This window comes from Thamnophis sirtalis, unplaced genomic scaffold (genome assembly GCF_051295495.1).
Source record: "Thamnophis sirtalis isolate CommonGarterSnake01/CBP01778 unplaced genomic scaffold, rThaSir2_p1.2 scaffold_5, whole genome shotgun sequence".
Lineage (NCBI taxonomy): Eukaryota > Metazoa > Chordata > Lepidosauria > Squamata > Natricidae > Thamnophis > Thamnophis sirtalis.
Genome location: NW_028261385.1, coordinates 67,557,665 through 67,582,773, shown reverse-complemented (window position 1 = coordinate 67,582,773; position 25,109 = coordinate 67,557,665). Strand labels below are relative to the sequence as shown.

The window sequence follows — 25,109 nt, the reverse complement described above, 5'->3', positions numbered from 1 at the left end:
TCTAGTCCTGCCCTTAGGCATGAAAGCTGGCTGGGTGACTTTGGTCCAGTCCCTCTCCCTCAGGGCAGCCCACCTCCCAGGGTTGTTGGGAAGGAAATTAGAGGATGGGGAGGGGGAGGAGAAGCATTAGGGACGTCCACCATCTTGAATGATTTATCTAAAGAAGAAAGGCAGGAGAAAAAGAAAATATATTATACTCTAATCCGGAAGAAAAGGAACCAGCTAGGCTCCTACTTACCACCTCCGAGCAGATGCTGGAATACATGCTCTGGAGACTGGTGTAAATCTCGTAGTCAAACAAAGTCTCTGGAACCTCCTCCCACTTCATAAAGGAGATGCAGGAGATCAGGGTGTTCCTGGAGATCTGGGCCAAGGGAGGAAAGGAGGCGTCAGAGGAGCCGGTTCTGAGGTTGTCCATCTTCTGCAGAGAAAGCCCAGCCTCCTCCTTGCTCAGGGGTGGGAAAGGGGATGAGCCACCCCAGGAGGAAGCTATGGCAGGGCAAGGGGCCCCCCGAAGACCAGAGTTCCCCACAATTCAACCCTGATCATATTATATTGGTACCAGGGAAACCATCAAGAAGAAAACAACCCCCTAATCCAAGAATGACCCAACAGAAAACCTACACCCACATCAAAATGATCCAGCATTAAGCAGAGATCAAACCCTCCCCTCCAACCTACTGATGCTGTCACCTAGTTGGGTCCGGAACGGCCTGCTAGAAAACAACCAGGTTCAGAGAGCACCAAGGACCTCACAACTTCAGGTTTGCAGAATTTCTTTGCCTTTTCCAGAGGGTCCACATGATGCAACCACATTGCTCTGAGTGAAGATGGGGGTACAGCGTGGTCTCATGGAGAAGGGAGCATGAAGAGAGCAGGAACTTAGTTGACCCCGCCCTTCAACTCACCTCTCGGGTCCAACTATTAGCCAACTGGATTATGAGAGGAATCAGGTTGTGCAGGATGGATTTGGTCAGATTCCCCTCTGCCCTCTTGACCCCTTTTAAGACCAGGCCAAAAAGGGTGATGGAGGTGTTGCGCAACTCAGTGTCCTCCTACAAGGAAGAGAAATGTGTCAGTCCCTCCAATAGCATTTAGGAAGTGGGAGGTGTTGTGAGAACCTAGAAGAACAAACTGCAACACACACTTGAGAGACCGCCTCCTGCCAATTACCTCCTCGAGACCTATTAGATCTCATAGATTAGGCCTCCTCCGAGTGCCATCTGCCAGCCAGTGCCGGCTGGCCACTACGCGGAGGAGAGCCTTTTCTGTAGCAGCTCTGACCCTTTGGAACGATCTCCCTGTGGAGATTCGTACCCTCACCACCCTTCAGACCTTCTGCGCAGCCCTCAAGAGCTGGCTATCCCGTCAGGCCTGGGGGTAAAGATTATAATTCGCCCCCACCCGAATGCTGAATGAATGTTGTTTATTCTTTTAATTATGTGTTATGTTATATGTTATTGTATGTATCCCTCCCATATAAGTTGTTAGCCGCCCTGAGTCCCCTCAGGGAAAAGGGCGGCCTATAAATAAACTTATTCTAATTCTAATTCTAACAGTCAGCTGAGCAAAATCTGAGAGCAGAAATTTCAGGCGAGAAAACGTCTCACATTTGATTCTCCTTTGTTTCCTTAAAGAGAAAGGCAGGGAGGGATCCACTAAACCTACAATAAAAGCCTTCGTAACTCCCATCCTCTTCATCTGATCTGCCTCAGTTTCCCACTCACGAGACAAAGCAAGGGGAGTCTGGCAACTGTTTCTCTAGACAAGGCCATGCCAATGGTTGGCCATGGGTGTAAAAGGCTTGCAGACCAACCTCTATGGTGTGATCGAGGGGTTGTTTTCCCATCTTTGCAGCTTTCAGATGTGAGGACTCCAACTCCAGTATGCTGGCTGGAGAATTCTGGGAGTTGAAGTCCTCACCTCTCCAAGTTGCCAAGAGGGAGAAATACTGATGGAGACCAGAGTTTCCCAATCTGAGCAGCTTTCAGATGTGGGGACTTCAACCTTCTCAGGCCAGCAGAGTTGAAATCCACACACCTTAAAGTGTCTGAGATCAAGCAACACCAATCGGGATTTTTAATAAATATGGAGGGTGATTGATGGTGGTTTGGTGAAGCTGAAGAGAGTGGCAACCTTCATTCTCTTCCACCTCATCTGGCACTTCTCCAGCTCTCTGGAAGGGCTCAATGATCATCTGCAAGCTCACACACTCTTTTAGATGAGAACACCACAGTTGTTGCTGAACTATTTCTAAGACTTTTTGATAAAATTAGAATTCTTCAGATGGTACCCAGGCGATCTTTGTGGAAGAAAAAGAGAGAAGGGAGGGAGGGTGGGAGAGGAAGAGAGAGAGGGGGTGGTGGATTAGTTTGTTGTGATTTGGTTGACGTACATCAGCAAAATAATTCCCCAGGACCGGAATAAGGTTGACAGCTTTCCATCCATAGGTTTGAGCATTCAGATGCCGGAAAAGGAACTGAAGCGTCCGGAGTGATTCTTTTGCTACAGACTTGTCTGGGTGACAAGCACAGTTGACCACAGGGACTAGCACCGGCTCTAACATCGTATTCTGCAGGAAGGAGGGAAAAGAGGGAACGATTAAACATGGTCACTGGAGTTCTCTGAGTCTAGGAATGACAAACACAGAGAAGCCCACAGAACATAGAATAACAGGGTTGAAAAGGAACTTGGAGGTCATCTAGTCCAACCCCCTGCTCAAGCAGGAGACCCTACACTATTCTGGACAAATGGTTGTCCAGTCTCTTCTTGAAAGCCTCCAGTATTGGAGCACCCACAACTTCTGGAGGCAAGTCGTTCCACTGGTTAATTGTCCTTATTGTCAGGAAATTTCTCCTTAGTTCTAGGTTGCTTCTCTCCTTCATTGGTTTCCATCCATTGCTTCTTGTTCTGCTTTGGATGTCCTCCAAGAGGATCTGTCTCCAAATTGATCCTTCAGATCTTCCAGGGATGCCTCCATCTTTGTAGAAGAGAGGCCACTGTAGCTGAGGGCATCCGCTTTCTGGTGGTTGTCTTCTTCTCCTCCTTCTACCCTTCCTAACCTTGTAGAATTCCTAGAGAGTGAGGTCACACCTGCTGCTCCCTTGAAAGTCCCTCCCTTCCTACCCCCCATCTCTTACCTCAAAGGGGTGCTGGAGAAGATACCCCAGACCACGAACAGCAAATATTTGGATGAGGGGATATGGCTCAGCCATCCATTTTTGGAGGACCCTGAGGATGTCCTTCATGATGAACAAGTGTCCAAGCTCCGGGTGAGAGAGAAGCTGGGGAAGAAGAGTGGAGTGATGGATTATTAACCAAGCAAAGGAAGAGAACTTTCCTCAGAGCCTCTATGAAGAGATGCCACATTCAGCCATTATGGGGAGAGGAAAAGAAAAGACAGTCCTCATATAGTGATGGCGGAAAGTCACCATGGCACTGATAAAAGGGACAACTCCATTTTTCAGACTCATGACCATTGATCACAGTCACCTGATCAAAAATTGGGTACTTGACGGTCCGTATTTATGACGGTCACAGTGTTTCTTTTTTTTTCTTTTTTTCTTTTTTTTAATTTTTAAACAAACAAAATAAACATATAACATAAAACCACCCTCCAGTCACATACAGTATGTCAATTGGTCACAAAACTCCTGTGCCTCCTCACCATAGTCTTCACTTACAATTTATATAGAATCTCATATTATCAATCTAATATATATGTATACAATTATTATAATTATTTAACATTTATTTGGCTATAGTTATTATTACTTCTTTATGTGAGATATTCTAAATTTAGAATAGATTTATATTATGACATTGCATTACATCATCCTAAAACCATCCAGTAATATTACATCTTTACATTGTATTCTATATAAAATTATTGATCTGTGGTTACAAAACTTTCATGCATCCTCTCCATAGTCCTCACTTACAATTTATATAGAATTTCATTATTAATCATTTATTTGACTATAACTATTATTCATTTTATGCATAATATTCTAACTAAATTAGTTTTTATTATAGCACTTCATTACATCATCCTGTATCCTTCCAATAGTTGTGAAATCTTATATCTCTTGCCATTTGTAGTATTTGTGTTCTAATTGCTTTCTTGGTAGATCTTATATGGACTTCTCTTGGCAACTTGTTTTTCATTGCATATCTTGTAAAGACTTGAAACCCCTTGTCTGTTCCTTGCATCAACTTCACTTTGGTTATTACCGATGCTTCTGCCAAAATTTCTAACATTAGAGCTGCCCAATTTTTTTCCTTTTTTTCTTCTATATTTTGGAAATCTGATCTATCAATCTCCCATAACAATATTCCACTCTTGTCTTTTCCAACCTCAATCTCCTGTCAATATCACCAATTTTCTTATCTCTTTGTTCATCTTTTTCTTCAATTCTTCTGTTCTTTGTTCAATATTTTGCATTCTCTTTCTTTTCTTTTTCGTGTTGCAACATTCCTCCAGATAGTATACACTGCCACTATATAGAATCCAAGGCTTTTTGATTAAGTTCCAAACAAGTTCACTGCAATTCTTCTATCTTTCAAGGCTTTCTTTTTACTGATAGTACCCTGGAGGAGCACCTGTATAAACAATCCATGCTCATCTGCAGTGACGTGCGGTGAAGGATACCGTTGGTGAGGCAAGAGCGGTGAGTCCCTCCCCAGCCAGCCAGCACTCACCCCCACCCGACCTGCTTCCTGCTTGGCCGGCCGGCTGGCCGGCACAAAGACAAACCGCTCTTCTCATCCCAGCCAGCCAGCCACCCGACCTGCTCCCAAGAATGTCAGTGGGGACGGAGGAGGTGAGGGGCGAGGCGGCAGAGCGCGGCAGCGGCGAGAAGCAAAAATATTTAAAACTCTTTCCTTTCTCTCAGGAGACTGGGGAGGCTCTGCCTCCCTTGCCTCTAGTGACTGCACGTCCCTGCTCATCTGTCTATCATTTTCAATAAACAAGCTCAGAGACCTTGAAATGTAAATCAAATGTGCAAAGAAAAAAAAAGAAAAACAATGTTTCCAAGCCTCCAAGCCTCTAAGTGGCAGTGTAACTTCTTTTCTTCTACTTTTACTCCCCTCTTTATATTCCAAACTTCAGGAGAAAAAGAAAAGTTTTTAAAAAGAATATGCACTAGAGAATTGAAAAAAGAAAAAGAAAGAAAGTAGAAGAAGAAGAAAAAATCCAGTCCAGTTTAAAAAGTAAGAAGCGTTTGAAAAAAATTCCATCAATAAAAAGATTAAAGAACAGAGGGTGTGGGGCTAGCTGCCAGGACGAATGGCTGCTTGAATGGAGAGCTCCATGAAGAGCAGCTGGATCTGGCATCCGGAGGGGTTTCTGGAAAGACTTTTGTAAACCGAAGATTTCCTGTAGGGAAGACTGAAGAGAAGGTTGGTTTGGCACGACCATAGCAGTGGTGGGTTTCAAAAATTGTTCGAACCTACTCTGTGGGTGTGGCCTCCTTTGTGGGAGTGGCTTGCCGCCCATGTGACCAGATGGGAGTGGCTTGCTGCCCATGCGACCGAATATGAAGATGCCGACGACACTTGTCAGAACCACCTTAAATTACCTCACACACAGAACTGGCATGCATAAGAATGTGATGTAAACCTGTTTTTTAAAAGGCATCTTTGGTTTGGGTTAAAAGAACTTCAACACATGCAATAAGCGAGAAGCTGCAGGAGTCGCGAGTGGCTTAACAGATTCCTGATCTTGGAGGAAGGTATTTTTATTCCAAAACAGCTCAAGAGATTAAGATTAAGGAGTAGGGTGGTTGTTTTTTTACCCCCCCCCCCTTTATTGTTTTCTTATAATATATGAATCTGTTGATATATAGACTATATCACCCCTTAATACTCCTTAAAATTGATTATTGAGTAGAGGAAGAGGGAAAAGGAGAGGGAAAGTGAGGAGAGGGAGAGGAAGGAAGGAAGGAAGGAAGGAAGGAAGGAAGGAAGGAAGGAAGGAAGGACTGGAGAAAGTTACGAGGGAGAGAAGAAATCGTATCTTTGTGATGTCAGCTTCACATGCTAACGGTCACAGTGTTTTGAGGTTACGTGATCCGTTTTGTGACCGCCTGATAAGCCAAGTCAATGAGGAAACCAGATTCACTTAACCGTGTGACTAACTTAACAACGGCAGCAATTCACTTAACAACTGTGGCAAAGGAAGTGGTAAAATGGGACAAAACCTGCTTAGGGACTGAGCAACAGAAATTTGTGGCTCAGTTGTGGTCATAAGTCGCTCAGTTGTGGCTCAGTTGTGGTCATAAGTCAAGGACAACCTGTAGAAGAAAATCACTGAAATATCTGGTTTATCCTAAGTTTATGACCACGGCATTGGCTTGAGGGTTTCTGCGATCACTTAGTGACCAGTGGAGGTTCTATGACGGTCTTATGTCGAAGACTACAGAATGGCAATACAAAACTGTCTATAATGCAAAGAGGAAACGGAATTTGGGGTCATTGAATCTTCCTTCCTCCCTCCCTCCCTCCCTCCCTCCCTCCTTCTCTCCAATTCCATCGATTAACAGAGTAAGAGGAGACCTTGGAAGTCTTCTAGTCCAACCCCTTGACCAAGCAGGAGACCATCTACTATGTCAGACAAACAGCTGTCCAGTCTCTTCTTCAAAGCCTCCAGTGATGGAGCCCCCACAACTTCAACTTCCTAATCATAAAGTCCCCCTGAATCCTGCACAACTTTCCTGGAGTTCCACAATGTTGTGGTGCATCCTCACCTCCGAGAAGAACACCATGCCAATTGTCTTCTCCCTTAAGTCGGGATGGTGCAGGTAGGTGTTGGCATGTCTGAACATCATCTTCATCTCCACTTTATTGTATGCAAAGAGTTTCCTAAAGATCAAATAGGGAGAAATCAGATAAGATCTGCTGGTGAGTGAGGAGAAAATCACCAAGCTAGAGAAATGATTATCTGAATTATGGATAAATGAATTACTCAATGAATTAGTCCATTTACAGAATTTCTCACCCTCCCTCTCTTTTTCTGTCTTTCTCTCCCTCCTCCTCCCTCTCCTTCCGTCCCTCCCTCTACATCTCATTCTCTCTCTCCTTTTGTCTCCCTCTGACACTCCCTCTCTTTCTCGGTCTTTTTCTTCTTCCCTCCTCTTCCTCTCTCCCTCTCCTTTCTTTGTCTCCCTCTCTCTCCCCCTCCGCCTCCCTCTCTTTCGCTCTCTCCCTTCCCTTCCTCTCCTCTATCTCCCCTTCCCTCTCTCTATATTTCCTCCCACTCAACCACCCTTTCTTTCTCTTTCTCTCTGTGCCTCTTCTTCGTCCTCTCCTTCTGACCACCCTTCCTCTCTCTTTCACTCTCTTTCTCCCTTCCTCTCTCCTTTTCCTCTATCTAACCCTCCCTCTTCCTCTCTTTCTCTCTCCCTCCCCCTTCCCTCCCTCTTCCCCCTCTCCCTCACTTTCTCTCTCTCTGCCTCTTCTTCCTCTTCTCCCTCAGCCCTCCCCTCCCTCTCTCACCCACTGCCACTCAAGGCAAAGTTCTTTGGACTCTGAAGTTCTTACCGGACCAGGTGGAAAATGGCCTCAAACAGACTATCTGGGCTCAAGAGCATCTTCCAGCATCCCAGCGTCGTCAAATCTTCATACTCCTCATTGTATCCGGCAGACAGGATGAGGTTTTTGATCGCCTCCACTGCCGTGCTAAATCAAAGGAAGGGAGAAGAGTCGGTGCCAATGCTTCAGCTGATGCCCCCTGCAAAGGCCATGCTTCCCCTGACCCCAACCGGCCTCCCGCTGCCCTCAGGAGAGCTCCAGCTTTCACTTGGCGGCTTGTGCAACAACCACAAAACACAATAGCAAATCAGCCTCCCTTTATTTCTTCCCCTTTCAGTTATATCCAGTTGGATCCAGATTGGTCCCAGGAGATTTCCTTACTTCAAGAGGTTGATCTGTTCTGAACGGTCCATGACTCTGCTGGACCTCCCGGATCCACTCTTGCTGGCTCCCAGGAGGAAGTACAGCTGCGTGACCAGGGCGAGGAGCAGGTTGGAGAATTTGTTGGGGAGGAGCTCAGCAGCGTTCGGGAGGGACAGGAGGAAAGAGAGGGCATTGGTGGCCTAGAAATGGAATGAAGGGAGAGTCACCTTGGGCTCCCCAGTTTACTTAGATTCATCACCTTCTTCCTCTTCCCCAGAATCCCTTGCAGGGTGGACTCTGGCCAACTGAACGGAGCTGAGGGTTTACTGGCCAGATGCCCTTTCTGTTGCCAATGAGGAGTTTTGTTCGACAGATACATTCTCATTGAGCCCAGGAAGAGAAACATCTGCCTCCACCTAAAAAGGAGGAGGGGCTTATGCCAAATGACGCTCCAATTTTAGCCCCAGCAGTTTTCCCACTGCCTCCCTCTCCCCTTCCCTTAGGTGTTCCCCACCTCTAGATCCAAGGGAAAGAGAGCCACCAGTGGAGGGCTTACAGCAATGGGCATGAAGGACTTGCTATTCCTCCTTGAGAGGGCATCGGTGCTGGGGTCTTGGTCTTCCAGCCTTTTCATGAGGGGCTTCAGGATCTTCAGATTGGCATAAGGGTCTTCAGCCAGCGCCTCCCAAATCTCCCTGGCATTTCTGCGGAGGGGGAGAAACCGATTGGGAGGGAATCAGATCCTTTCCCCATTTCGGAAGAGACGGCCAGCCAGAGAGATGACCCCCCACCCCCAAACAGAAGGAAGGATTGGAAAACCGAAGTCCAAATGAATGGCTCTCATGCCAGAAAAATATATATACACAGGTAGTTCTCGACTTACAACCATTTCTCCAGGAGCCATTCAAAGAAACAACGTCATTGAAAAAAGTGACTTATTCCCAGTTTTCACACTTTCCAGCATCCTTAGGATCATCTGACCAAAATTCAGACTCCTGGACAACTGGTTCAAATTTATGACCATCCCAAAGTCAAGTGATCACATTTTGTGACCTTCTAATAAGCACATTGAATAGTCAGATTCACTTAACGACCATGTTTCCCTCTTGACAACTGCAGTGATTCATTTAACGAATGTGACAAGAAAAGTCATAAAATATCTTTCAAAGTTCATTCCCATCTCGACCCTCATCTGATGTGACCTCCCACAAGAAGACTTCATCTGTGACACACCCATGGCCCATCAAAACATCCATCAAGACCCTTACCTGACACGACCTTTACTGACCTCCCCATCACAAGACCCATTACAAGATCCCCACCTGACACGACCCTCAATCTGAGGTGACCTCCCCATCACAAGACCCTCACTTGATATGATCCACACCTGACATGACCTCTCCATCACAAGACCTCCCCTTGATATGACCCTCACCTGGTCCATCAGAAGACCCATCAGAAGATCCTCACCTGACATGACCCTCAATCTGAGGTGATCTCCCCATCACAAGGCCCTCACTTGATATGACTCTCACCTGACATGACTTCCACATCACAAGACCCATCACAAGATCCCCACCTGACATAACCCTCAATCTCCACATCACAAGACCCTCACTTGATATGACTCTCACCTGGTCCATCAGAAGACCCATCACAAGATCCTCACTTGATATGGTCCACACCTGACATGACCTCCACATCACAAGACCCATCACAAGATCCCCACCTGCATAACCCTCAATTTGTGGTGACCTCCCCATCACAAGACCCTCACTTGATATGACTCTCGCCTGGTCCATCAGAAGACCCATTACAAGTTCCTCACCTGACATAACCCTCAATATGAGGTGATCTCCCCATCACAAGACCCTCACTTGATATGACTCTCACCTGGTCCATCAGAAGACCCATCAGAAGACCCTCACTTGATATGACCCTGACCTGAGACAACCCACACCTGATGTGACCTTTCCATCACAAGACCTACTGACCACACCAAGCCCTTACAGGCAGAAGATCATCAGCACTAGCGTTCCTTAAACTCCATTGAAGATGTTACCTTGCCTGGTAACAAAACATTTGGAAACCAACGCAGAAGCTTAGAGAACCAACTTCCACCCTCTTCCGCCACCTGAGCTCATTTCATTTCATTTAATTTATTAAATTTCTATGCCGCCCAATCCCGAAGGACTCCGGGCGGCTTACAGAAATGAAAAAAATTAAAAAGAATTATTAAAAACAATTGGGCACAACAAGGTTAAAAAGGGAAACTCAACAAACACCCAATCAGGAGGGGGCTGGACCTCAATCATGGGGTCAACAGCCCCAAGCCTGCCGGAAAAGCCAGGTTTTAATGGCTTTGCGAAAGGCCATGAGAGTGGGCAGGGCCCAGATCTCAGGGAGCAGCTCATGCCATAGGGCCGGAGCGGCAACAGAAAAGGCCCTACTCCTAGGCGCCACCAGCTGGCATTGTCCCGCTGACGGCACCCAGAGAAGGTTCACTTGTGCGATCTTATTGGTCTGAGGGAGGTATGTGGCAGAAGACAGTCTCGCAGATACCCGGGTCGTAGGACATATAGGGCTTCAAAGGCAACAGGGATTCACCCCATTGTAAAGGATTGAGAGACTCTGAGGAATCCAAGACAACAAGATGCCCATCTCCTTGAAGTTCTTCTTACCCATCACAGCCAACGGAGGATTCCAGCAATATGTCCACAACTTGGTTGACCCTCTTGGAGGCCAAGTGACATACGGCCTTGAGGGCGAGGGCTTTGGTTGCTGGGTGGGTAATATTCGGGAGACGCTGGTAGATCTCCTTCAAGATCATGGGTAGCTATGGCAAAAGAGAGATTGGAGGATGAGATTCAGTGTTGGTCTCCATTGGAGATGCAGTAGGGATGATAACTTCCACTCATTGGGGAAAATAAATTGGCCCCCACAATGTCAAAGTTTGCCCTACGTTTTTTTTTAAAAACTCCTGATTTGTCCAGCTGCCTGTGATATTTTATTTATTGGTATATTTTAGGAGATTTATATTGCCGCCTATTCGCACATGACGACTCAAGGCGGCTGACAAAGCCATAAAAACATCTGGAGCCTTCACCACTGCCACATTGGCTCACCAAATGTTATTTTTCATGAAAAAAATGGCTCCTTTGTTTTGCCCTTACCTTCTTCTGGGAGGTTTGGACAACTTTCTCAACAGCCCTAGGATCGCTCAGTGGCCTCCTATCCAGCCTTAGCCTTCTTAAAACCAGAAGAAGTGTCATCACTGAGCCAAAAAGGTCTCAGCCATTCTCATCTTTGTTTTCTACAAAATCTCCTACATCCCTTTTGCTCCAAACCCTGCAATGTCCTTACTTCCTTCATTTCCTCCTCATCACCAAACTCCAATAGGATGGCGTTGAGGAGCAGCCCCGCAGAGTGTGAGATGTCCACGTGTGTCAAAGCCCCCAGGGTTTCCAAGAGCAGCTGCGTTAGCTGCAATGGGCTGAGATGCTTCCCAAAAGCCTATCGGAGAGAAGGAAAGGAGACCATGCAGAGATGCCTTAGAGCTTTGACGCCCTTCTCTTGAGACTTTGACCCAGATTGGGGGACAGCACATCGTGTAGAGATGCAGCCTTATTCCATGTCCTCCATCAGGTGGGATTCGGATGGAGTCAAAGAAGCCAACATGGCAGCTACCCTTTCTTCCTCCTAGGCATTGGGGGGAGGGGTACCCAAAGCCCAATCTTGGGAGAATGCCATCCCCAGTGTGAGATTGACTCCTTTGAGGCTCTCCGGGTCAGGAGGAGGAGGAAAAGGAAGCCAGGCCAAAGGCTGATCCAAAACATACCTTCGCCATTTTGGAGATGTTGTTGTGGAAGATCCCAGAGCCCGAAACAAAGAATTCCTCCCTCTGCAAATGTACAATGTTCTTCTGTTTCTTGTCCATTTCTTTTGCTTGGGAGGGAGGGGAAGAAACCGCAAGGTCAGATTTTGGCCTTCGGAACCTGGGAACTTCCTTCATCTGATGGCCATTTTAATCATAGCAAGAGAAGAGAAGATCTGGAGCTCAGGGTCGACCTGAGGGGTCCCTGGTGCTCTCTGACCTGGGGGGTTTCCTTGCAGGTGTTTCATTGCCCAACTAGGGAACGTCATGAGGGGGGATGACCATCAATACTTATGGAAGCACAGAGAAAAGATCCCTCCCTTCAAGTACTGATGACGTTACCTAGTTGGGTCATGAAATGTCAAGAAGAAAACCACCAAGCTCAGAGAGCACCAAGGACCCCGCTGTCCTTCTCCTCCTCTTCCTCCTCCTCTAACTCTTTTCCCTCTCTCTTTGCTACTTTCTCATTACCTCCTCTTCCCTTCCCTCTTGATTTCCTCCCCCACTCCCTCCTCCTCCTCCCCTTCCTCATCTTCCTCTCCCTCTCTTCCTCTCTCTTCCCTCCCTTCTCATCTCCTCCTCCACTTGCTGCTCCTCTTCCTCCTCCTTCTCCTCCCTGTCTTCCTTTCTCCCTCTCCTCCCCCTCCTTGCTCCCTGCCCCTCTCTTCATCGTTCCTTCTCTCTCCCCCCTCCTCTTCCTCCTCCCTAGCTGACTCACAACGTGAAAATCGCCTTCTTAAAAGGACCCCTGGCCCTGAAAAATGCCAATATCAACTGCCAATTCCAGGCATCTCTGCCAAGCCCAACGACCCAACGTTTCTTGGCTAAGCTACAGACTGTGCCACCCAATGCTCTCCTGGGCAGGGAGCATCCCTGGTCTTCTTGCAGCAAGTCAACCCTTGGAGTCCAAAGTTCTCACCCATTTTGCTCATGAGGAGGTGGTGCAGGTGGTAGGCAACCTCTGCGGATATCCGGCCAATTTCTGGTCTGCTGTCGCCAATGTGCAGGGCCAGCAAAGCCACCAGTTGTCCCAGCAAAGAAAAGTCACCTGTGGTCTAAAGAAAGGAAGGGGAAAGGAGGGGAAAGAGGAGAGAGAAGGGGAGGGGGCTCATGAAGCTTTCAGCCGGCTGAAATCAGGGAATAAGAACCACAGAACCACAGAATCTTAGATACACAGAATGATAGAATCATAGAATTATCAAATATTTGAATATAAGAATCTTTGAATCACAGAACCTGAGAATTACAGAATCTCAGAATCTTTGAATCACAGAACCTGAGAATTTCAGAATTTCAGAATCTTTGAATCACAGAACCTGAGAATTACAGAATCTCAGTATCACAGCATAACAGAACCGCAGTGGCTGGAAGGAACCGTGGAGGTCTTCTCCTCCAATCCTCTGCTCAAGCAGGACTCCTTGTATCCTCCTGGTCACATCCCAAAGGTGCTTTTCCCAAAAGGCAGCTGGACTTTCTTGGGGGGTTTCCTTTCTTTGAAAACATTTTGCTTCTCATCCCAAAGGGAGACTTACATCGAAATTGACATTTTCTAAAACAAACTTGAAGAGGTGCTTGATGGTCTTGAGGGCCCTCCATCTCTCGTGGCTCTTGGGAGAATCGATCCAGGGATTTGTGTGCTGCCAGGGGAAACGAAGGAGAGGGAGGAAAGGAGGAATGGGTCATTCCCAGTTGGAAGAGCCACAGACTCCACAGGGGGACAGAAGGGCCAAATCCAGCCTGAACATCTGGCTGACCGGGCGACCCACCCCAAGAAAGATCTCTCTTTACCATCAGGATCTCCTGCAGGGCATCCAAATTGGGAGCTTCAGACAGCAATCCGGTCAGCATGTTGTTGCAGGCAGTGGCTATTTGATGATAGAAATCCTAAAAAAAAGGAGAAAATGTCAGAAGGAAGGAGGGGTGTTAAGGAAGGAACGGCTCCTGAAAGAGGCAGAAATCCAGAGGTGATGTCCCCTTTATGACTGGGGCACTGCAGCTCCCAACCTTCCTGAGCCAGCCATGGAATTCTGGGAGTTGAAGTCCAGAGGTCTGCAGTAAATGGAGTGGCTGACCTTGCAGGGCCGTTTTTTCTTCCTTAACAGTTCTGGGAGATTCAAATACAAGCAGTCCTCATCTTACGACCACAATTGAGACCAAAATTTCCATTGCTAAGTGAGACATTAGTGAATTTTGCCCCCATTTTATGAACTTTCTTGCCACAGGGGTTAAATGTATCACTTTGGTTGTTAAGTTGGTCACACAGTTGTTAAGTGAATCCAACTTCCCTATTTACTAGTCAGAAGGTCACAGTAGGGGTGTCATGTGACCCTATAATACTCCGACTATCATAAATCTGATTCGGTTGCTAAGCATGTGAATTCTGAGGGTTATCTGAGACTACCTAGGAATCAGTGGTGGGTTTCAAAAATTTTTCGAACCTACTCTGTGGGTGTGGCCTCCTTTGTGGGAGTGGCTTGCCGGCCATGTGACCTGGTGGAAGTAGCTTGCTGACCAGGTGTTTTCTCTCTCTCTCTCTCTCTCTCTCTCTTTCTCTCTCTCCTTCCTTTTGTCTCTCTGTCCCCTTTTCCTTTTTTCTTTCATCTCTCTCACTTTTTCTTTCTTTTTTTCTTTATTTATTTCTTCCTTTCTTTCTCTTTCTGTGTGTGTGTGTGTGTGTGTGTGTGTGTGTGTGTGTCAGTGTTGGGTTTCAAAATTTTTTGGAACCTCTTCTGTAGGTGTGGCCTGCTTTCTGGGTCCACTGGTGGAACCTCTTCTAAACGTTTCAGTGGATTTGACGAACCAGTTCTACCGAACTGGTGCAAACTGGTAGGAACCCACCTCTGCTAGGAATCATAGCTAGTGCCTGCAGACCATGGTTGCTCTGCCCCACCATGGCCCTTCTTTTGTTGTGGGGCAAAGGGAGGAGATGGGAATTGATCTTGAGAAGATCCTTCAACCAGAAGATAAAAGAGAAGTGGAGGAAGAGAGAAATGATGGGGAGGAAAAACCCCTGGAAATGTTTAGGGCTTCAAAATAGGGACTCCTGGGATCCAGAAACGTAGAACGAGAAGGGGAAGCAGACTTTCAAGACCAAAGAGGAAGGGACAAGCCAAGGGGACCTTTGGCTCGAGGGATGGATCCAGGGCTGTTGAGGAGATCAGGAATCCTGTTCACTGCATCCTTGTTTCCAGGTGGATCCCCTATTGCTTTGCTCCATCTGGACTGCTCACCTGAGAGTGAGATGATGGGGGTTGGCTATCTGTTTTCATTGTGGCTACTTTGAGAGCTGGCAATGAAAACACCTTCCGGATGCTTTGGTTGACCACTTCAGACCTCACCTCAGAGTTCAAGGAGGGCTTCATACGGCTGATTAAAGACAAGAAAAGAGAAGGGAGGTGTGAGGAGATCCTAGACTCAGGGTGCTAAAAGGGACCTTGGATGTCTTCTACTCCAACTCTTGCTTAATGGTCCTTAAACCATCCCAGTCAGATGCTTGTCCTCTCTTTTTCTGAAAACCTCGAGTGATGGAGAGCACACAACATCTGGAAGCAAACCCTTCCACTGATTGATTGTTCTCAGTGTAAAGAATCTTCTATCTATCTATCTATCTATCTATCTATCTATCTATCTATCTATCTATCTATCTATCCATCCATCCATCCATCCATCCATCCATCCATCCATCCCTCTCCATCCATCCATCCATCCATCCATCCATCCATCCTTCCACCCACCCACCCACCACAGCCCTGATGTGTCCTCCTATGGAAAGTTATCACCCCGCCCTCTCCCAGAAAAATGAAATATCCTAGGAAATATTGAAAAGTCAGAATATTTCCCTGGATGTGAAAAGGAAGAGAGAATAGCTCCATGCAGCTTCCTGCCCCCACCCCCTTTATCAATGGGCCATTAAGATGGCCAAGCTACTCCCTTTACATAATAAAGAATCCTCCCCTTCAGCTCCAAGTGATGGGATTAAGGCATGATGATACTGGCCCTTTACCCAATTCACCCAATGGCATCTGAGAACTCAACCAAATCTGGATTCAAAACGCAGCCTAGAGAGGTGCCCCTGCATGGCCCCATGGGAGTCTGACAACCAATCAGAATACATTTGTTACACAGGAACAGGAAACAGAGGTGGGACTGAACAGGTTATAAAAAGCCTAGCAAGCCCCTCCCTCAGCCCTTCTCTTCTTCTCCACCAACATTGAAGCACGTGATCACCTTTTCTGTTCAGGACTCAAGCCATGTGCTCCTGTCCACCATTAAAACCATCTTTCCAAGCAGCCTCCATGTCTCCAATGTCTTATTCCTCACTTGGAGCCGAAACCAGAAGGACATTTCTTCCAGCAAATCAATGAAATGGAGTTTGAACTCCTGCTCTCCTGGATCTATCTATCTATCTATCCTTCCCTCCCCCTCCCTCCCTCTCTCTCTCCATCCATCGAACCATCAATCCACCCACCCACCAGAACCCTGATGTGTTCCTCAATGAAATGGAGTTTGACCCACCCCCCATGCTCTAGAGCACGGGGACTTTCCACGGAAATCCCATCACTTGGTGCAACTCCAAGTTCCTCCTCAGCTGGGGGAAAGATGAGGGTGGTGCAGGTACATACCTCATGCAGGTGATGGTGACGATGGCTTGATGGAGAATTGTGACAGACAAGGGTATCAGGGGCTCATCTTCAATGACTTCCTGAAAGGAGAAGGAAAGACGTGTAAGAAAGCTCCTGAGATGTGGCCACCATCCAGCTGGCACTATTCCCATCTCTACGCCTTTCCTGGTTGACATGGGAAGTCCTCAACTTACAACTGGTCACTTAGCCACCATTTAAAATTATGACGGATCTCTGCAGGATCCCTCTTAGAACTAAGGGGAAATTTTCATTTCCAAATAGCCATTTGTCTGAAGTGGTATAGGGTTTCCTGGCTGGACTAGAGGACCTCCAAGGTCTCTTCCAACTTTGTTCTTCTAATTCTAACACCCAAGGACTACTTATGACCCAGATTTGAAGTTCTGAGAGGCTCTTCTTCCTCAGGGATCATAGGATCATATTTTGGTCGCTTGGGAACCAGCCTGCATTGATGGCAGTTTGCAGTGTCTCCTGACCATGGTTTAAGTCAGGGATGTGTAACTAGGGCTTCACTACGACCTGTGAACTTCAACTCTCAGGACCCCTAAAGGCCAGAGAATTCTGGGAATTAAATCCACCGCTCTTAATGTTATACACTTCCACCCTCTGCCATTCTGGACATTGGCTGTGTAGTTTCTTCTAGAAAGTTTCAATGCATTTTTTTTCTTCCCCTAATTTCCCATTTCTATTTTTCATTCTACTTTATATATTAAATATTTGTCTATCTGTCTGTCTCTCTCTCTTTCTCTCTCGCTCACCATCCATATCTATCTATCTATCTATCTATCTATCTATCTATCTATCTATCTATCTATCTATCTATCTATCTATCTATCTATCTATCTATCTATCTATCTATCTATCTATCTGTTGTGACCCAGCAGGAGCCGTTGGAGCTGCCACCAGACTCTGACAGCGAGGGGCCCGATGAGTCGGCTCTGGAGGATGTGGAGGACCCTGGACAGGGTTCCAACTCCAAGCAGGGCATAGAGAAGCTGATTGGCCACCAGGCGCCTGAGCCTTGGACCAGTGGGGAGGAAACAAGGGAGAGTGAGCCTGAGGTCAGCAGTGAGTTGTTCCTGGATGCTTGGCACTGAAGAGCTACTAGGCGCCAGGAACAGTTGCACAGTTACAGGAGGTAATTGCACTCCTCTCCAGACTATAGGCTCCTCTCCAGACTATAAAAAGGACTGCTTGTACACACGACCCTCTTGCAGAAGTTAACGCATTGATTAAAAGTTGGAGAACTTTTGTAACTAGATTGGCAGGCTGGATTGCTGCCGAGGCTTGTCTGAGTTGCTGCCAAGGTCCTTATCTGTTGTTATGCTTGGCTTTCAGCCACCGAGGTTTTGGTGTCTTGCTAATAAAGTACATTCCATTTAAATTTGTCTTGGCATTCGTTACTGGATGGAGGAGGGGGTCAGAACTCTATCTATCTATCTATCTATCTATCTATCTATCTATCTATCTATCAATCATCATCATCATCATCATCATCATCATCATCATCTATTTTTCAGTCAGTCAGTCAGTCAGTCTGTCTGTCTGTCTGTCTGTCTGTCTGTCTGTCTGTCTGTCTGTCTATGGATATAAAAATAAATACTAATAATAAAAACAAAGGAGTTGCCAAATTCACTTAACAACCGTGTGACTAATTTAACGGCAGTGATTCAGCTAACAACGGTGGAAAGAGAAGTCATACAATGGGGCAGAATTCACTTAACAGCTGTCCCACTTAGCAACAGAATCGTTTGGGGCCCAATTGATTAGAACTAAATTCAGTTCAAATTCTCTTTCAAACTTAAATGCGCCAGGAGCACCTGCCCCCCGTCCCCACTTACGATGATCTTGGTGACCAATTCCTGTTTCTGGGGCAGATGGAGGTCTTGCCTCCTGCTGAGGGCAGCCGCTTTGGTGACCATGATGATGGACCTCATGAAGGCTTTCTTCAGGCCTTCGTCCTGGGAAACCCAAATGGGAAGAGGGTGAGGTGAGAAGACACCAGAGGGAAGAGGGTGCATCTATTTATTTCAACCTTTACATAGCTGACAGTTTTTTCTTGAACTCCGGGGGGCTCCCAATCAAAATACCCCCTGGACATTCTGGATTCTAGTCCCGCCTTAGGCATGAGAGGCAGCTGAGAGACTTAGGGCCAATCACCAAGAGATGGAGAGTTCTAGTCCCGCCTTAGGCATGAGAGGCAGCTGAAAGACTTTGGGCCAATCACCAAGAGATGGAGAGTTCTAGTCCCACTATAGCCATGAAAGTCAACTGTCTGAGCCAATCACCAGGAGACTGTGAGTTCTAGTCCCACCTTCAGCATGAGAGCCAGCTGGGTGAGTCCACATCTGGCCCAGTTCTTCTCTTTCAATCCAACACACATCACAGGGTTTTTGTGGTTGTGTGAAAAGGAAGAAAGAGGATAATGCGCTGCCTTGAGTGTAATGAATGTGATATGACCATAGATAAAGAAACCCCTAGCACTTCATCATCTCCAGGGCAATTGGAACAGGAAGCAGATCTGAATGGGAGGCATAACTGGGAGCTGGAGGTCACTTGTTTTAAACTAGATTCTCCCCAGCAACCTCTAAGAACTGCAGTCAGGTTGTCCTTGTTCACCAAAAGGGGATATTTGTTGCTCAGGGTTGAACTGTGGAGCCCTTGGTGCTCCCTGAGCTTGGTTGGTTTTTACAGGCGTTTCTTATATTTTTTCACCATCAACTGAAATCCAGAGAAATTCCAGTGGAAACCAGCCTACCTTGTTCATAGTGGAGTACTGGACAAGCATTTCGGACACGATGGGTTGGATGAAATCACCCAGGTCTTCAGGGGAGGCTCCCTGGGCTGCTTGTCCATAGCAGAGGATTAATGTTGTCCTAATCCTTCTGTCAGACACATATTGTGGGTCCTGCCAGGACAAAAACGAGGGGGTCAAACTCTCTTCCAAAGCACCAGAAGACAAGACAAGAAGCCATGGATGGAAACAGATGGAGATTCTTAGTCATCCAGGTCATGGTTGTCCCAAAGGGGCTTTTTCCAAAGGCAATTGGACTTCTTTTTTTCCTTGAAGAGGTTTCGCTTCTCATCCAAGAGGCTTCTTCAGTTCTGACTTTGGTCAAAACAGAAGAAGCTTCCTGCATGAGAAGCGAAATGTCTTCAAGGACAAACAAAGTCCAAGCCCTTTGAAAAAGCACCTTTGAGTCTACTTGAGACGTTTGTTGGACAATTCATGATCTTCTCTTGACTTATAAAATGGTCCTCCAGGAGATGGAGGTGGAGAATTTCCAGCCCCACCTACAATCTCAGCGCTGGTCTCAGGTCTTTGAGATCTATGACTAGTCTGAAGAGACCAGATCGCCTGGAGCATCCATCCTTCTAAACATCTAGGACTTTCCTTCCCAGAATCCCCCACCTTCTTCTCTACTGAGTTTTGGACCTTGGAACCCCATCCCTTGTCTTACCTCATGGGAGTCTTCCAAGAGAGATGGTCTCTTGGGCTGTGCGATGTTACCGACCTCCCTGAGAACCAAGAGAATTTCGGGAAGATGATGGTGTGCAGCTAGGTGGATGCTCTCCGAGATTCCCTAGGCAAAGCAATGCTTGTGAATTAGGATATTTGCATTTTCTTTTTTTAATCATCCTCTTCCTCCTCCTCCTCCTCCTCCTCCTCCTCCTCCTCCTCCTCCTCCTCCTCTTTGCAAGCCCCAGGCCCTTCTACCACTGATGAAATTACCTAACTGGGTAATAAAATGTCTGCAAGAAAGCAATCAAGCACACAGAGCACCAAGGACCCCACAGACTTCTTCCTCCTACTCCAAAAACCCCACAGTTCTCCTCCTCCTCCCCTCCTTCCTTTTCTTCCTCTCCTCCCCTCCTCCTTCCTCCGCCCACTCCTTTTCCTCTCCTATTCTCTTCTCCTCCCTTCACCTCCCCTCTTCAAATCCTGTTCCCTTCTAGAACTGATGAAATGAGTTGGGTCGCAAAAGGTTTACATTTCTTGTAACCAAGCTCAGAGAGCACCAAGGACCCCACAAAGTTGCAGGTCTCAGCCCCCACAGGAAGCCCATTCCCACTCACCTCTCTGTCTGTCTCGTCTTCAAGTGAGATTGCCAGAAGCTTCTTGAGGTGATCTTTTACAAGGTCCTTCTGCTTGGTATTCCTCAATTTGAAGCCATAATATTTGTACAGGTTTATCTGAAGGTTGGAAAAAGAGTTTGTGAGTCTGAGGGAGCTCCACCCATCATCCAGGAAAAGGAAGAACAGGACAAAGGATGATCAGAAAAGGAGCAAGTGTGGTCAAGCACAGGGCCATTTCCAACTAAGCATGGCTTACCCGCCATGGCCCACTCAGTAGGGAACAAGAGTTGCACTAATAGCAGTGTTCCAATATCTCAGGGTGGCTGCAAAGAAATGGGAGTCAACCTATTCTCCAAGGGACCAGAAGTCAGGACGAGAAGCAACGGATGGAAACTTATCAAGGAGAGAACCAACCTAGAACTAAGTAGAAACTTCTTAGTGGAAGATCTTAGTAGAAGATCTCCGAGGTCCCTTCCAACTCCCTTATTATGTAATTCTGTGACTAATCAAGGAGAACTAAGGAGGAACTTCCTAACAATGAAGACAATTAATGACTGGAACAGTTTGCCTCCAGAAGTTGTGGGTGCTTCTTCACTAGAGATTTTTAAGAAGAGATTGGACAACATTTGCCTTAAAGGGTATAGGGTTTCCTCCTTGAGCAGAAAGTTGGACTAGAAGACCTCCGAGGTCCCTTCCAACTCTCTTATTATGTTAGTCTGTGACTAATCAAGGAGAGAACCAACCTAGAACTAAGGAGGAACTTTCTAACAGTGAGAACAATTAACCAGTAGAACAGTTTGCCTCCAGAGGTTGTAGGTGCTGCATCACTTGAGGCTTTTAAGTTGAGATTGGACAACCATTTGCCTGAAATGGTAAAGGGTTTTCTGCTTGAGCAAGGGGTTGGACTAGAAGATCTCCAAGGCCCCCTTCCAAGTCTGTAATTCTAATATTCATTTGTCTGTCTAATATCGAAGCATCAAAGAAAGGATGCATAAGCATCAAAGAAAGGATGCCAAAGGAGAGACAAAATGAAACGACAAACGTTAAAATGACTTTTAACATTATTGGAAAACATTTGAATTGTTGAATTAACCCACAGCCAGTTGGCCGTGACTAGTGGGCAGTGTAGAGTTGGCTACAGGAATTTGTCCTCTTTTTTTAAACAATTTTTATTTGTTTCTGAACAAGGACAAACAAACACAAAAATAAAAATAAAAAAGCCATCTTCCATTACAAATTGTAGAAAGTGTGTCAGTTGGTTACGGTACTTCCATGCATCTCTTCCATAGTCATCACCTGCTTTTCATATCAAATCACATATTTTAAATTCACCTATATTCATGTATATTGCAATTATTATATCTCAACATTAATTTGACTATAATTGTTTTTACGTCCTTTTATATATAATATTCAAAATCTAGAATAGGATTATATGATAATATTCCATTAAATCATCCTAAAATCATCCAATCGCAATACATCTTTATAACATATTCTAGATAAAGCTTTTAAACCTCCTCTCATAATCTCCATATATTGTTTATATAAAATATCATATTATCAAACTAATATATCTATAAAGATAATAAATGAACCTGTTTGAAGTTTATTAAAATAGCCTTGAACCCTACAGTGGCAGTATCTGAAAAATTGAAAGAATGGCCCAGCAGAAAAAAAGAAACTGTAATATTGCAAATGATTATGTTTGAAATTCAAAATCTATAAGTTGTGACAGAGAGAATTGAAGAGATTGGAGAATATGGAATACAAAACAGAAAAATCTGATGGAGAAACTGAGGATGTTTAGCAAATGAAGAAAGTGAAGGACAGAATTTGAAAGATGGAAGGACAAAATGAGCAAAGAGATAAGAAAACTGTGGATACTGACAACAAAGTGAGCGGGGTTGGCAATGGCAAGAGCGGAATATGGAAAGGGGAGATGGATGGATTGGAACTCTACCCTAGATTTCAAAGCACAGAAGAGGAAAAGAGATAAAAATTGATGGAGATAAGCAAGTTGTCCTCTTCTGACCTTTGTCTAAGACAACTGGCGCCCTAAAAGGGGAAAAGCTCAGCATATTTACCTTCTCTTTAGACAAGAAGTAGGAAGTGCTTTGTTGCCTTGAAAGCTTCTGGCTGATGGGCTGCCATCCACTCATTTTCCCCCTGGTGACTTTGTGGTCTGCAGGAATCTGCTTTGACAACAACGACAACAAGGACAACAAAAAAGAAGTTGTGAGGAAGTGAAGGAGCAGAGGAAGGAAGAGGTTTTTCTGTGTTTCCAAGGGGAGGGTTGGTCTCCCTTCTGCCTCAGGGTGCATCGGATCATTGATTCGACTTTTCTAGCTGGGACAGAGACGAAGCCCCTAAGAAGGACCATCCGGATTGCATCAGCTGGAGCCAAGAGAGCTTTTGAGAGGAACAGAAGGAAAAGCTCTGCCACAAATGGTGAGATGAAGTGTCTGGATTTTTTTCCTCCGATTGGAATGGCCAGGAAGCAACCAGTCTCCAGAGGTTGGTAGTCCTTGATTTATCAACATCTACAACCTGTGAAATTGCTTCGTCGACTGATGACCCACCTTGGGGGAGGGGGAAACAGGGTCAGAGCTAGCACGCAAAAAAGTGAGGTCAGAGTTGGCTCCATTTGGATGGGATGGATATGAAGCTCCTAATAAATAACTGGATTTCTTTTGAAGGTTGGGTTGAGGCTCATGATTAATTCGGGCATCCCTCACATAGGGAACATTGTCAGTAGTACAAGGGAGTACAAGGTTTTCAGAGTGGAGGAGAAGAAGGGTTTTCTTGCAGATATTTCATGGCCCAACTAGAAAACATAATCAGAACTAGAGGGGAGTGAAGTTTGCTCTCTGTTTATACACAGTAGCTTGCCCCAAATAAGCAGGGAGCAAACATCACACTCACCAGCACTGATGATGTAGTTGCGTCATGAAATCTGTGTAACTAAAGAACCAAGTCCAGGGAGCACCAAGGGCCCCATCTTCTTCTTCCTAGCGTATTCCCACAGGTGCAGGGTCCAGTTTTGGATCATTGAGGGCCACTTAGCTCCGTCACCTGCATCACCTGGGAGAAGGCCTGCAGCTTCCGTATTTTTGTTGATGGCCTCTTGCCATCCTTATTTTGGATGCCCACAAGGTCACCAGTCACTGACTTCTAGTTGGTTGGCAGCCTTGGCCACAGTGGAAGGTGCTGCTCTCGGGACGTGTCCTTATCAGCAGAGTCAGACTTCTCTCATCTTCTCTGTAATTGGTGCCACACCAAAATGTGGTCAAATGGTGTCATGTGTGATGTGGTCAGAAAGGGAGGTGCCCGATATCCAAGGGATCATTTGCATTTCCATGGCATGGAGAGAGACTTTGCTCCCTCCTGTTGCTGCCCAGCATTCAGGGCCATACAGTGCAACAGGAGGATGGTTCTCTTGTAGATCTTAGATTCAAGACGGGTTGGCATCTGTGTGTCCAGTAACACATCAGTGAGTTCTTGCCAATGCATCCAGACTGCACTCATCCTTGCTTGCACCTTGCCATTAATGTTCCCTTTTGTTGTGGCACTCCAGTGGAGCTGGCAATAGGGTGGGACAATGAGAAGGTTGGAGAAGAATATGGGTCAGTCCTGGGGACTGAGGGAAGCTCAGACAAGGGCTTAGGCATTCAGTTGGTTGGCTGTTTCAAGAGTGGGAAGTTCTGTTTGTGACTATAAGAGACTCCGTGCCAAGTGTTGCCTTGCCCTGTGTTTGGAAACTGATTATCTGGCAGCTCTCCAAGCGAGATAAGGTTCGTGTAGATAAATATTCCTCTGAAAGACTGTTTGCCAAGCCTGGCTGACTCTCAATGAAAGGAATTCACAGTTGTGACCAAGACTCTACTTCTTGCTTTTTAAGGAAGCCTGGGTCAGAAGACCTTTGCCTTGGAGGTGGGATCCCAGATATGCAAAAATCTCCACCTTCTTTGGGTTTTCTCCATGGATTGGGAGCGTTCCAGGGCTGGTGACAGACTCTAAGGATCGCATTGTCCTGATGTTCAGGAGAAGTCTGAAATGGTTGAGGCGATCATTCCATGGTCCTTCCATGCTCCTCCCACCAAGGGCCCCATCGTACAGCCACTTCTCCAGAACCACCTTTGTCTACTTTGGGGGTCAGTTATCTCCATCGTGGCAGCAGTGGCTTCCGCAATCTCTCCACAAAGGACTTCCGGGACCCCAGTGACCCCTGCTTACCTGGAGAGGATGAAGATGTTCCAAGATGGTATCCAAAATTTCTGCCTCCTCCATCGAGTCCAATATTTCTTTCTTCTGTCTGCATTTGAACCACCGCTTTCTTGCCCATAAATATTGGAAATGTTCATCCGAGAGTTCTGGGAAGGAGACACAGGATGAGATCGAGGGGCAATTGGGCAGGAGGAGCCTTCTTGAAGGGAAGAGGTTCAGGTTTAGGTTTAGGTTTATTAGATTTATATGCCGCCCTTCTCCCAAGGACTCAGGGCGGCGTACAACATTAAAAGAAACACATAATACCAAAGTTAAAACAATTTTAAATAGAATATCCCAAACCCAATTAAAATTGACAATGACATTTTTTTAAAAAAACATCGAATTAAAATTAA

General features: G+C 46.1%; 1 protein-coding gene across 1 annotated transcript; it reads right to left on the bottom strand.

Moving 5' to 3' along the window:
- Positions 1 to 24,777, bottom strand: LOC148045412 (maestro heat-like repeat family member 5). The gene is made up of 21 exons (XM_087715114.1): positions 24,724 to 24,777; positions 22,575 to 22,682; positions 20,488 to 20,604; positions 19,872 to 19,994; positions 19,169 to 19,318; positions 18,252 to 18,371; positions 16,393 to 16,472; positions 15,001 to 15,136; positions 13,559 to 13,654; positions 13,303 to 13,407; positions 12,690 to 12,825; positions 11,735 to 11,841; positions 11,260 to 11,409; positions 10,578 to 10,732; positions 8,453 to 8,600; positions 7,915 to 8,096; positions 7,543 to 7,680; positions 6,750 to 6,864; positions 3,141 to 3,284; positions 2,396 to 2,572; positions 1 to 1,055 (listed from the first exon to the last, which is right to left on the bottom strand). The coding sequence occupies exons 1-21, from the start codon at positions 24,775 to 24,777 to the stop codon at positions 900 to 902; spliced, it is 2,697 nt and encodes an 898-aa protein (XP_087571240.1). The 3' UTR covers positions 1 to 899.
- Positions 24,778 to 25,109: the final 332 nt, after the last annotated feature.